The sequence below is a fragment of the Choloepus didactylus genome, chromosome 3 (genome assembly GCF_015220235.1).
Source record: "Choloepus didactylus isolate mChoDid1 chromosome 3, mChoDid1.pri, whole genome shotgun sequence".
NCBI lineage: Eukaryota > Metazoa > Chordata > Mammalia > Pilosa > Megalonychidae > Choloepus > Choloepus didactylus.
In genome coordinates, this window is record NC_051309.1 from 198,744,383 (window position 1) to 198,758,093 (window position 13,711).

The window sequence follows — 13,711 nt, forward strand, 5'->3', positions numbered from 1 at the left end:
ATCCTGATCTTCTTCACAGGGCCACAACAAGTTATTTGATTCAGGTGGTCAAGAAATTCATATCGAATTGGGCATCACATAGACTTTACCATTCAGTATAGAGCTCTAGACAATGAAATCTGGGGTCAGGCAAAATTATGAAACCGGCGCAGTTTGCCTTTTCTCCTCTCATTCCTGGCCCTCTCACTTCATTAGCACTAGTTGTCACTCTAGTGGGCATTGCTCCCTGCTGGACAGCCAAATAACTGGTTATAGATGGAAATCAGGGGGGGTGCAATAATGCATGATGTGCCAGCACAATAAATGCTCAATAAATGTTGTATACACCAGTGAAGGCCCTGATAGGAAAGAGATTTCACAATGCACAGTTTTAGGGGAATGTGCATGGATGGAAGCCAAGCCCTGCTCCCTTTTCCTTGGCGATGGTGGAACCTTGATGGATTGGCTTTGCTTTCAGACTGATTGGCCAACCCACTTCCCTCTTTTCTCCCTCTTCCTTCCCTGACTGGCTAATTCCCTAGTTGCCACCCATCCCATTCTGGGGATTACTGTTTTACTAGGGGAGAGTGTGTGTACCTAGAGGAACAACATCTATAATAATGGCATTTCAGGTCTCCTTTACCTTGTTTTTTTTTTTTGTAAATGGAGGTCCTCCAGGTGTCCCTCATGTCAACCCCCACAGACAGCCAAACGGGGCTGGCCTGCCTGTGGCACCCCAAGTTCTGCTTTTGAAGCATTTGCACAGTTTGGCTTTCACCCTTTGCCAAATAGGAGGTGTGCTTCCTCCCATGTTAAAGGTGAGGGGAAATGAACTGGATGACAGCTGACTGTAACTAGTCAGGCCCGGCAGAAGCTGTGGTCACAGAGATTTGAATGTAGGGCGTTGGGCGTACCCACTCACTTGCTGGCCCGCCTTCCCTCCCTCCCTCTCCTCTGTCTCTCACTTCACAGCAGGTGCTCACACCCCTCTCTGGTAAGTGACAGCCAGGAAAAACTGCACAGCATTCAAGCCCCAAACTTAGCTTGGCTTGTATGTTCCCTTTCTTGGAAGTCCTAAATATGTGCATGTCTCTTTCTTTTTATTTTAGTATGGCCAACTTAAAAATTGAACTGTCAAAATTGGACAGTGAGGCCTGGCCCGGGGCGCTGGATATTGAGAAAGAGAAGCTGATGCTGATCAATGAAAAAGAAGAACTTTTGAAAGAGCTTCAGTTTGTCACTCCCCAGAAACGCACTCAAGATGAGCTGGAACACCTGGAAGCCGAGCGGCAGCGGCTGGAGGAGGAGCTGCTGTCCGTGAGGAGTACCCCAAGCCGAGCTCTGGCGGAGAGGTTTGTTTTGCTCTGTGTGGACAGGACAATTGAAACCTTGTAGGTTTGTCTTAGCCATGCCTGGGTGCCAATTCCCTGGTCAGTAGTCTTTGCAAATCTCGGCTGCATCTGTTATTAGTGGACTGAGAAAAACAGCCCAAGAGGAGTTTCTTTCTATACAGCAGTAAAGTGCCCTTAGTATCAGTTCTGTGTTTGTTAGGAACACGAAAATGCCCATGACAGATGTTAAATAACTAAGGAATGTTGACATAAAACCAGGAATGCAGTACATCATCTACTCAGTCTGATAACAATAGCTATCAGCTGTTGCACTCTGATAAAGAAGATCTAGACTCTTACAGAGATGGAAGCTTCCTAGTCTTAAGTTTTATTACTCTCAAGAATGCAAAAGTTTATTGCTTTTCGTTTCACAAGAAAAAGACAACTTGCTCCCTTTGATATCTTAACAGGTCACAAAACGTTACACTTTAATTTTGTTTGTCAGCTGAAAGCTTCTTCTGAAGCAGGTGAAAATGTGAAGCAGGATACTGTAAGGAATTTTCTGGACTTTTTGTAGGAAAGTGTAAATTGGTCATGTAATCTAAAAAATCCAGTTTTGTAAACACAACAGCGGGAATATTCTGCAAGGGGGCCTCTGAGAGTCAATTTGATGTGACCACATCTGCATAGGAGCTCTGTGTCCAGGACATGTTGGCTGATATGGTTAGACACCTGTTTCAGCCACCAACCCATAGCCCTTTAGAACCACTGCATATCCATCCATTAGGCCAGCAGGTAAGAAGTGCCTTTCTCAGAATGAGAGGGGAGATAGTCACGTTGGTATAATTTCAGCTGACCTGGAAGTAAGTTTACAAAATAGCCAGCCATAATCCCATTGCTTTTTTTTTTTTTTTTTTATTCTTGGCTTCTTGCCTTCTGATTCCCTGTCCTATATAAATGTCTAAAGTGTGTGTCTACGTAATTTCAAAACGGGAGGAAGGAGGGAATGAACACTGACACTCCTGGTTAAGTATTAGCATGTGGACTTGCCTACCCTGAGCTTAACCATTTTGACAGTTGGCTTTTGTGAGTTAAAATAGTGATCAAGAGAATGTATAGCTGCAGCCTTAGAGCTTTAGGGAGCATGAAAAAGTATCAAAAGGAAAAGCCTCTACAGGTTACATTCTTTTGCTTTCTTAAATAATTCTCATCATCACCTCAATTTCCCCCTCTTTTTCTTCCCTTCTTGTTCTGACCTCTTTGTCTAGTGGTGCTGATTGAAAGGTCAGCCAAATGGTAGGCGTGCGCAAGGCTGACCGGGTAACGATCCATCTGACAGACAGAGAAGAACAAAAAGTGAGCGTGAAAAGACAAGGCAGAATTTAATGGCTCTCCCTGAACTCAATTAAATTTAATTTGTTTTTTTTTTTTCTGAGTTACCATTGATGCTGTGAGTTTCTACATTTGTATATCTTAAGTTTCTAGGGTAAAAGTTTGATAATCATCAGCAAATATGGTGAAATGGGTAGCTTTTGTGTGACCCATATACAAAAAACCAAAGATATTTTGTGAATTGTGTAGCTCTTAATAAATGTTACATAATCATCCCTATTTAATGTGCTACTAAGTCCACCTCAGCTTTTCTACTTTTGTAGCACATGAATCTGGGAAGAGCCCATAAACAGCCTTTAGATTTGTTCTGTGTGAGAGAGAATATTTGTTTTTAATCAGATTTTACAGGCATGATGTCTTGCTTGTCTGTTTTATTAGGGCTAAAGCCTTATAACAAATGGTTAAAATATAGTTTGTTCCTAAGGGCCTAGACTTTGACTCTTACTCTTTTGTTTGCACATACATAATAACTGTCTAGCAGAAATTCCAACAGAAACAGCAGGCTTGAACTCATCAGGAAGAGGAGTTTTAAAACATATATAGTTCTATATGTGGTCAGATCCAACTATGGGTTCATGTCATATGGAGAATAAGTGTAGATATTCTGTCTAACTCACACTACCTGCATGGTCCTGTCCCCACAATGGGATGTTAGCAGCAAGGGAAGTGTACCTATTTTATATTTGCATCACGTTGACTTTCTGAGTCATTTGGAAGGGTCAAGTCATTTAGCATTCCAAAAAATGAATATTAATTTTCTTTGAAATGTCCAGGGCCAAGTCAATCCCCATAATTGTGTTGCAGTGAAAAAGTTGGGGGACTCAAACTTTTTTGCTTGATCAACATAAAGTTTTCTCACCGCTAACCTTGGAGGCTCAGAATGGCTAAGTGTTTCACATATCCCAAAGACTGTAGTTAGTTTCCAAAATGAGTCCTTTATTTCCCAAGTAGACACAGCATAGTATGGCTTTGGGTTTTGTTGTTGTTTTTGTTGTTTTCGTTAATGATTTCACTTTATTCCTCCATACTCTGTCACCTTTTCTTACTCTTTACTCTTTATCTTTTCTTCCTATTATATATATATATATATTTTGCTTTGCTTGTTACTGTTGTTGAACTGAAAACAGGGTATCTTACCTTAGAAGACAGAAGAATACCTCAGCAAGCAGCGCATTTCCTCAATGTTAAAGCAGTCGGTGGCAGTAGATATTTCTGGGAAATAGGATCCACCATGCAGAACTAAGCTTCATGATAGAACAAATCATCATGTTGGCTCCACCAACACCAAATCCCTCAATTTCTTCTTGGTACCTACACAACTATCGAAGAAGCTACATGCTACATTCCCCCAAATTTTCTTCTGTTTTCCATTTATATTGTGGTTTCTCATTATTTCAGGGGTGGCCTCAGGCAGGATGCTGAATCATTGCTGAATTTTTGTCTCTAAAGGAGCTAAACTCCCATGAATTTTCAGCCACCATCTGAGATCATATAGTCCCCCCAGTTCCCTTCTGCAAGCCCCGCAGCAGCGGCTAAGCTTGCCACCTAGTGGTAGTAGAGTACACTGGGTGAAGAGTTGCTCATTGTGAAGAATTGTCAGGTCAAAAGAAACTGAAAAATGTCTCTTGAATTGAAAATGAAAAAAAAAAAAAAGTCATGCAGCATCTTTCATATTACTACCACACAGTTATTGAAATTCCTTAAATTCTGTGGTGCTCTTCTATAGTTAATATAATGTTAGTATTGCTCCTTATTTCCCCACAAATTTAAGGATTTTGCCTTGTAATTGCCAAGATGTCTTAATTATTTGTTAATTATGAATCTTTTTTGAAATTGCTTCTGAAAAAATGTTTTATGCAAGTGGGTTGGGGATATGCATGTCATTTATATTTTAATGGAAAAGGGTCTTCTGACTTCCATATAGATCATATGAAATCTCCCCTAGGTGGAAATGGGAGGTTTGAATCAGGAGAGACCAGAAAGGGAAGTGCCTCTCTCCCTCAGGGCAAAGGTGAGAGGACACAAAAGCACTCAGCCTTGCACAGAGCAGCTGAGCAAGGACAAGATGGAGCGGCCCAACTCAGGGAACAGTCTTTTTACAGGGATGAGAAAGAGACAGAGCACAGAAGGATGCACATTCTTGAAGGGGCTGATGTCAGTGATTTATTCTAACCTGGTGCAGAGGAAGATGGGAAGGCTAGAATCCAAGGCAGACCTCCTGCTCCCAGGAGACCTTCTGGTTACACCAAGGCAGGAGTTGGGGAGCTAGAGGACAGCAGCTGGTGCCACACTAGAACGGTTTCTGTGATCCTCCCCTCTACCTTCATTATGTTTCTCCCAATGGGGTTATCTAAGACATCAGCAAAAAGGGAGGCTCTGGGGAGGGACACCCAGCTCTTCAGGCAGAAAGTAGAAAGAGCCGATGTCTGCCTTCTAGGAACTTAGGGTCTAATTGGGGGACCTGTAAACAAAAGGCCAAATATCAGTAGTTCAAAAGTAACCACTAAAAAATCACGTAAGAGCAGTACCTGAACAATTGCCTGCTGGAGGAAGCCATCACTTCTGTTTGGGAATAGAAGAGCATGGAATTTAAATTTCAATACAAAATATAAGTTTCAATATTAAATTCTAGTGTAAAATTGAGACCTCCTGACAACAGACTTTGTTTATTTTTGTGCTATTTGGTTTTTAAAACTTTCTTCAAAAGCATTTCTTCTGTTTCAGAAGACTTGAATTTTAGTAGATTTTTGAGTTTTTTACAGATCTTTATGTATCTTCTAATCCAGTTAATCTACTTTGTTTTTTGTTTTTTTTTTTTTTTTTGTCCTGGTTGAGGTTTTGTTTATATTTGAGAGGTTAAAAAATAAGAACAGTATTCCTTTAAAAAGTACACCTATGAATCCTGTGAATTCACCCTTTGAAGTATTAAAGAAAATGGCAAGAATTGTTTATTTCAAAATATAATGAAATTAGGTTGTAGACACATCAAAGAATAGATACTTATAAATAAAATATGGGCATGTTTCTTTCCTGCCTAAAATATACAAAATGTTTCAAAGAGATAGGAAACTAGGGAAACTTTTCTCCAAAGAGAAGTGGCTAATTTTTATATTACCACCTTGCAGGGGCATGCTGAGCCTTTAAAAAAGTAATATTTGTTTCTTTCCTCCACAGAGCTCTTTCACATACATGACTCTGTTTGATCTCTTTAACAACCTTATCAGGTACACAGTATAATCCCCATTTTACAGATGAGAAAGATGTGCCTCAGGGTAGTTAGTACACAGCTAGGAAGGCACAAATCCAAGACTAGAAATGACGGTGTTTTTCTGAATCCCAGTCTGCTACTTGATTTCTAAAGACCTTCAGATTGAATAGACTATAATCATACATCAACTAAGTGTGCAATATGTTTAAAAATGAGTTGTTATTCAAGTACATAATTCTATAATACTCTAATTAAAAAAACTTATAAAACTCAAAAACTCAAAAACTTTTGCACTTGAATGTGGATAAAATTTTATGATAATCTGGTGCAGATGAAGAGATGTGCTATAGAAAAGAAAATCACTTTTATGTCTTTTTCTTAAACAGTTAAACCAAATTAGTTCACAGTAGCAACAGGGACTAATTTGTTTCTTAATTGCTAAAATTCTCGTCATTAGGATTGGAATTTTCATCGCTAAATAATTATTTTGGAACAACCCTTACTAAATTCAGTACTTAGGATGACCTTTTGTGATTCTTGATTAACACCACCATCAAGTTTTAGTGATGTGAAACCAAGTCACAGACCTGCATAAGGTTTCCATAGTCTTTGTTAGTTTTTTCTTGTTGTTGTTTTCCTCCTCACTATCCTTCCCCAACTCATAAAAGCGTGAAGTTTTTTACCCATTTAAGAAAATTTTTGAATACCCTAAGATTTTAAATTCCAAGCAACATTGGAGATTTAATATAGTTCTGTCCCCTCATGTAGCTCGGCTATGCACAGTTCTGTCCATGTTGCTTCTTGCTGTTCATAACATTTTCTCTCTGAATTCATTTGGATTTCCCACTCTTCATATATAATGTTTGTATAATGAGACTCTTTCTTTTCTTAATCTTTTCCTTTAGTTTTCAGGCTTTATCATAATCTTTTGAGAATAAATTCATTTCTATATTTTTTTCTAGGTTGAAATCGGAAGAGAGAAGAAAAGAGCTGCTACAGAAACTTGAAGAAACTACTAAATTAACTACTTATTTGCATTCACAACTTAAAAGGTAAGTCTGTTAGGTTCTTGAGAGGAAAAATGTTTTTTGACTGCTTTCAAGCATGATCTAGTTCATCTTTGGTCACTTCCTTCCTTTTCAAATAGTTGAAAATAAAATAGTTATAATACTTTCAAATAGTTGAACATAATTAAAACAGTTATAATACTAGTACAATTAAAACTTGGGTGACCAAATTTAAATTTACATGGATTTTTCCCATGAATCCCAAGGTCATATTTGGATTATGTTTGAAATAAGTTTTGGGAAGGATAAGATATATTCTAGCTACAAATAAATACTTAGGAAAATAAAACGTTTCTCCCCTCACTCCGTCTTTTAAAAAGGGAAGCTGGGGGAGACTTGCCTTAAAATTATTTTCTTATGTTAATTAGAAAAATATTCACTTCTTGGAACACACACAGAGAAGAGGAAAGATAAACACAGGGGCCTTTTGTCATAACCTCATTGTCTTTATAAGCTTGCCTTTTTTTCTCTCTAAAAAAATAAAAAGTTTTATTCTTTAAGCAAAATAATTGCATTACCACTTTGTACTCTTCATTCCTTTTACCTCACCTTCCATATTTTTAAGTTGCAAAGTTGCTTCTGAGTATCTAGGCAAGTAGATTTATCAATAGGTATTTGGTTCCTTTTTTGTTGTCCTTTTGCAAAGGAGGATGATTTTTAAGAAGAGTAGAATTGCTACTTAAAAAGTATCTAAAGAGCACAGTTGAAAATGTTAGTGAATAGCCATGGAAATGTGTGGTAAAATAGCAAGTTCCTTTTCTCTGTTCATTGATTATGTTATTTGGCATCACTGGAGTCCCTGTACAGTCTGAATGAGTCAGTAGTGGTCATGACGGGGTTTTCCACATTTGAGCACTTAACAACGTGTGTTTTCCTTTTCCCAGCCTGTCCGCCAGCACCCTGTCCATGTCTTCTGGGAGCAGCCTGGGCTCCCTGGCATCCAGTCGGGGATCCCTGAACACCTCCAGCAGAGGGTCACTCAATTCCCTCAGTTCCAGTGAGCTCTATTACAACAGTCAGGGTGATCAGATAGATGTGGACTATCAGTATAAACTGGACTTTCTTCTGCAAGAGAAAGGTGGCTACATTCCTTCTGGACCCATCACCACCATCCATGAAAATGAGGTGGTCAAGTCCCCCAGCCAGCCTGGTCAGACTGACCCCTGTGGAGCAGCTACTGCAGCTACAGGCCATATTCACCCTCTGACTGAGGCCCCCAAGTCTGTGACATCCCTGTCCTCAAGGTCTTCCCTTTCTTCCTTATCCCCTCCGGGCTCTCCCTTGGCTTTGGAAGGCCCATTTCCGATGTCTTCTCCAGACACCCATCTCCATCAGTTCACTGCTGACTTTGAAGACTGTGAATTGAGTAGCCATTTTGCAGACGTTGGCCTCAGTGAAAATCAGATATTGCTGGATTCTGATTCAGGAGGAGCCTCCCAGTCTCTTTTAGAGGACAAAGACCTTAACGAATGCACTAGGGAAGCATTATATGAAGGAACCACAGGTAAATGGAGTCCTTTTCTTTCATGTATTCCCTCTTAAATTAGTTTGAAGAGAATGCTTGGAGGTTATTTTCATCAAAAAAACAGGTGGTGCTATTCCCCCTTCTCTTTCTTCTGAGGATTCATTTTGGCTTCATCTGAAAAGGAGTTTTTATTCATATACCTAGACATAAAATAAAAATCACCTTCTTTAGTTAATAGATTTAGTCATTACGTACCTGTTCTGTCATCCAGAAACCTCTATGCGTGGCAGCTGACTAGGAACGCATTTTGTGAACACACTTCATGCTTCCAAATAGATTCTTGTTCCGAAATAGCAAGGAAAAGAACAGGGCTTTCTTTTAAAAGTTGGCCTAAAACAGATTAAAACCAAGGTAATTAGCATACCAGCTAATTAGTACCAGGGTTCAATGTTTAGATTGCTCAGGGAATTCTATATAAATACAGTTTTTGTTTCATGCCAGATTCTCTCTTTTTTTGTCCAAAACTAATTTGAAGAAAACAGATCCTGATGTATAGTATTTCTCTGCCCTCTTCTGGCCACATTAATAGTTGCAGTCCAAGAAAGAAACTGCAACAGATTGAGTTCTTGCTGCTCTGCCTTTGTACTCAGAGACAGAAACAGGGAAATTTTAATTTTTAGAATTGTGTTTCTTTGGGGGGCAACAGTTTCTAATATAGTGGATGTGGTTGTAAGAGCATGAGAGATGCCCTTTTTGGCAAATGATCACAGTTTTGGTCCAAAGAAGATGATGTGCCCAAGAACTCACTTGAGACAAAATGTGAAATAAAAGCCCATCCATGGAAGCCCAGCTCAGATCTAGGTGTTACTGCATGTCCTGCTACACAGAAGACTGCAGGCCTCTTTAGATGTATTTTATTGCTGTATCTGTCTATGATCCTAGAAACTCTTAGCTCTTAACTGATTGACCAGTTCAGATGTTTAAAGAGATTATATGAATCCACCTTGTTTCTGTGGCTGCATATACTGCAGACTGAAATACTATCTTGATGATGGCCTGCGGCGGTGGGAGGGAGTGTGAGGTCATTGGCATGGTTTGCGTGCCACTCCTGGAAAGTTACCAAAGCTACTAGTAACAGATAATGTGTCATTGACCTAATCAACCACAAAGAAAGTAAATGCAGGAGTGGTGTTTACATATGGCTCCAACAAACAGAAATCCACCATGGGGCCTCACCTCTGCTGTCGGGAAGGAGTGCAGTGCGTGGCTTCCTGTACTGGGTCTGTGCAGCCAGCCCAAGCTGCGCTCGCAGTGGGGTTGCCACCCTGCCTGGCTTTCTTCTGGCGAGCACTTGCTTACTGGGTCTCTCAAAAAGTGTTCCTCATCTGAAGAATGGGGATGGTACTGTCTGCCTCCCAGTGCCATGATACATGCATAGCACTTGACGATACCTGGTCATCATCATATATGATGACAGAAATAAGTAAATAGGAACTCTGCTAAACAAGTTATTACCACAAACCATTGAAATTTATGAAAGGAAGAAAGAACAGGAGAGAAGAACGTGGAGTGGTTTTTTTGGGGGGTTTTTTTTTGCCATTCTTATGCATGTTGGACTTGAAGGATTTTATAATTCTTGAGCATTTTAAGCTGTTATTGCTCTTCATAGATCTGGAATCTTTTCTAGTGACCCCTTGTCAACATTCAGTCAATGAAGAGGGACCAGTAAGTGAGGCAGGAAACGAGAAGAGAGAGGGGACCAGTGAGAAAACCCCCCAAGGGTCCTCCCTTACCCGATAATCACGAGCAGCTGAGATCCCTGTTGTGCAAGGGTCTTTGCCTTGTCTTTGCCTTGCTGCTGCCATGTTGTGGCTGGACACCAGTGTCTGTGACACTTCCATGAAATAGTTTTTAACTTTTTAAATACATTTTAGGAAACTGCTGTTAAAAAGTCACACTAAGGGAAAATATATCCAAGAGCTTTGTTTGCAGATAATAATTCAGTTTCATGTCTGAAAACAACTGAAAGCATATATCTAACTGTGAAGATGAAATTCTTTTCTGGTCACCAATGCTTAATCCCTTCGGGGACTGTCTGACCTTCACATGGGGGCGGGTGGCTCCTTGTTCTTGACACTGTTTATCTCCCTTAGTGCTCTAGAGTCTTATGCACGTGAAGTTGAGTTCCTTTTATATAAATTTTGCTCTCCAGCACCATTCTCTGCTGGATGACAGAAACCAAGTCAGAATAACTACGAAGTCCTTCCACAGTCAGTCTCTGTCATTGTCAAAGTCAATTCCAGGCTGCTGTCGTTATTCCTGGGGTAATCAATAAATAATGTCATCACCTTCACCCCTCACAAAGGGAGGTGGGTGGAGAGAAGGCACTTCATCATCAAGGAAAAAGCATTCCCACTGCCAAAAGTAAAAGGGAAAATGCAGCAATCAATCCTGTAATCTGAAGCCTTAAAATTTAAACATCTTAACAAGATGTAAAGTCACGACTCAGAAGGGGGGTGAAATGCATACCAATACTGATCCCCTTGCTTGAAAGAACTCCAGGGGCTTGCAGCTTATTACAGTAGGAACACAGCTTTGAATGAATGCTCCTTGCTCACTGCAGGACTCTGGCTTATGACTATGAGTTAGAGATAAAAGTTAAGTGGTAGTTGGTGCTAAAGATTCAGTATTACAAAAAGGTTTTTTTTTTTAATGATATTAGCTGGTGAGGAATTCTAAGTCAGACATTTTTTTTTCTTTAATTTCTATTAGAGGAGTAGCACAGGAGATATAGAATAGGTCATGGGGAGAGCAAAAGAGGTGGAAATCTTTCTTGCTATTGAGTTGCTCAGAGCTACTGTAGAAATATCACTAATGCTTGAGGAAGGTAGATAGTTTTCTTTTCTTTTTTTTTTTAATCTTCATTTTATTGAGATATATTCACATACCACGCAGTCATACAAAACAAATCGTACTTTCGATTGTTTACAGTACCATTACATAGTGGTACATTCATCACCCAAATCAATCCCTGACACCTTCATTAGCACACACACAAAAATAACAAGAATAATAATTAGAGTGAAAAAGAGCAATTGAAGTAAAAAAGAACACTGGGTACCTTTGTCTGTTTGTTTGTTTGTTTCCTTCCCCTATTTTTCTACTCATCCATCCATAAACTAGACAAAGTGGAGTGTGGTCCTTATGGCTTTCCCAGTCCCATTGTCACCCCTCATAAGCTACATTTTTATACAATTGTCTTCGAGATTCATGGGTTCTGGGTTGTAGTTTGATAGTTTCAGGTATCCACCACCAGCTACCCCAATTCTTTAGAACCTAAAAAGGGTTGTCTAAAGTGTGCGTAAGAGTGCCCACCAGAGTGACCTCTTGGCTCCTTTTGGAATCTCTCTGCCACTGAAGCTTATTTCATTTCCTTTCACATCCCCCTTTTGGTCAAGAAGATGTTTTCCGTCCCACAATGTCAGGTCTACATTCCTCCCCGGGAGTCATATTCCACGTTGCCAGGGAGATTCACTCCCCTGCGTGTCTGATCCCATGTAGGGGGGAGGGCAGTGATTTCACCTTTCAAGTTGGCTTAGGTAGAGAGAGAGGGCCACATCTGAGCAACAAAGAGGCATTCGGGAGGAGGCTCTTAGGCACAAGTATAGGGAGGCCTAGCCTCTCCTTTGCAGCAACCGTCTTCCCAAGGGTAAAACCTATGGTAGAGGGCTCAACCCATCAAACCACCAGTCCCCTATGTCTGTGGTCATGTTAGCAACCTAGATTGTTTTCTTACCCCCACTTCCCACCCCAAGTGCATGGTAACTGCAGTGAATGCTTAAAAAAGGGAAGCAAGGAACAGTGGGAATTTATGTAACTCATTCCTTTCCTGAAAATATTTCAGGACAAAAAAAAGACGTGCTGTCTCTCAGATAATGACTGAAATAACTGTGTCCCAGGAATCTTACAAGCTACCGTGACCCAGATCAACCACAGCTGTTAATTTGAATAATAATATCCTTGATTTTCGGGTGGCAATTGTATTTTGGCTTTCTCACGCCCAAACTGGGTGTATTTTATCCTTAACTTTTCTGTGAAGAAATCTTAATTAGTGCTCTCCCCTCCTTAGAAGTGGAAAAAACTTTACCAAGAAGAAGAGCAAGCCAATTGCTTGGGGATAAAACAGCTTGTGTGTCTGCTGCTGTATCTGATGAGTCAGTGGCTGGAGACAGTGGTGTCTATGAAGCTTTCATGAAACAGTAAGTTTTTAGCAGTGGTGCTTTTTAGCCACCACATCTCCTCTCAGCTGTGCATGTAGGTTCTCGTATTGTAAATGTTCTGCTACCATTAGTCCATTCTTTGGGATGGTGAAGGCTTTAAGCTATTAAGGGAAAGGTGTGCCTGGAAATTTCAGTATGTCTAAAACATCCCATCAGCTAAGGAAACAGTAAACAAGTTGTTATACTCCAAGACAGCCTGCGATTTAAAACTTATTTTAATGGGAGTGTTGCAGTGTTTGGCCAGTGCCTGTTGGGCACATGAAGCTTCTCCTGGGTATTTCCAAAAGCCTAGAATGTCACTAGGGGTGTGCTGTTAGCATTGTGAAGCTCGGGAAAGTCAAACAGAGGCAGACCTCTCTTGAAAAGCTGAAGAAAGCCTCTAAAAGAGTAAGCTTTCACCTGGATGGTATAAGAGGTTAATTCAGGTTTTCATTCAAAGTCATTTAGGGGCAAATTGTAACCATAACAATTGATATCCCTGTTAATAAACTGTTCATCTACTCTCTGTCCCAGGCCTAGCGAAATTGAAGATGTCACTTACAGTGAAGATGATGTTGCCATTGTAGAGACTGCCCAGGTGCAGATAGGACTCAGGTAAAGGAATCTGCATGGGGAGGGACTGTTCTAGAGCACTGTGCGGGGCTGCATGGCCTGTGCCTGTTCCTTACTGCAATCAGCTTCTCTTTTGACAGATATGATGTGAAAAGTTCAAGCTTCATGGTGGTTATAGCACAACTCCGAAATCTTCATGCCTGCTTGATACCTCATACTTTTAAAATGTAAGTAAAATCTTTGAACAACTTGAAGAACATAAAATTTTCCGCATAAAATAATTTTACATTTTAATCAAGTAATTTATCAAAATGAAGATATGGAAAAGACATAGCATGGCTGATCAGTAGATAAAGATGAAAAGAAAAGGAAGATGTGAAGAAAGCATACTGGGTTTTGGTCCTTATTCAGTGGATTCATTATTAAGAAGGGGAACC

The 13,711-nt window shown here is 40.1% G+C and overlaps 1 protein-coding gene across 5 annotated transcripts in view; it reads left to right on the forward strand.

Moving 5' to 3' along the window:
* Nucleotides 1-13,711, forward strand: part of WWC2 (WW and C2 domain containing 2) — a 255,600-nt gene that overhangs the window by 180,071 nt on the left and 61,818 nt on the right. For all 5 annotated transcript variants that reach the window (XM_037831062.1, XM_037831063.1, XM_037831064.1 and 2 more), the window contains 6 exons: nucleotides 1,089-1,331; nucleotides 6,873-6,962; nucleotides 7,862-8,481; nucleotides 12,572-12,701; nucleotides 13,236-13,316; nucleotides 13,415-13,501. In XM_037831062.1, coding sequence (XP_037686990.1) covers nucleotides 1,089-1,331; nucleotides 6,873-6,962; nucleotides 7,862-8,481; nucleotides 12,572-12,701; nucleotides 13,236-13,316; nucleotides 13,415-13,501 — 1,251 coding nt within the window. The remainder of the gene's footprint in view (nucleotides 1-1,088; nucleotides 1,332-6,872; nucleotides 6,963-7,861; nucleotides 8,482-12,571; nucleotides 12,702-13,235; nucleotides 13,317-13,414; nucleotides 13,502-13,711) is intronic.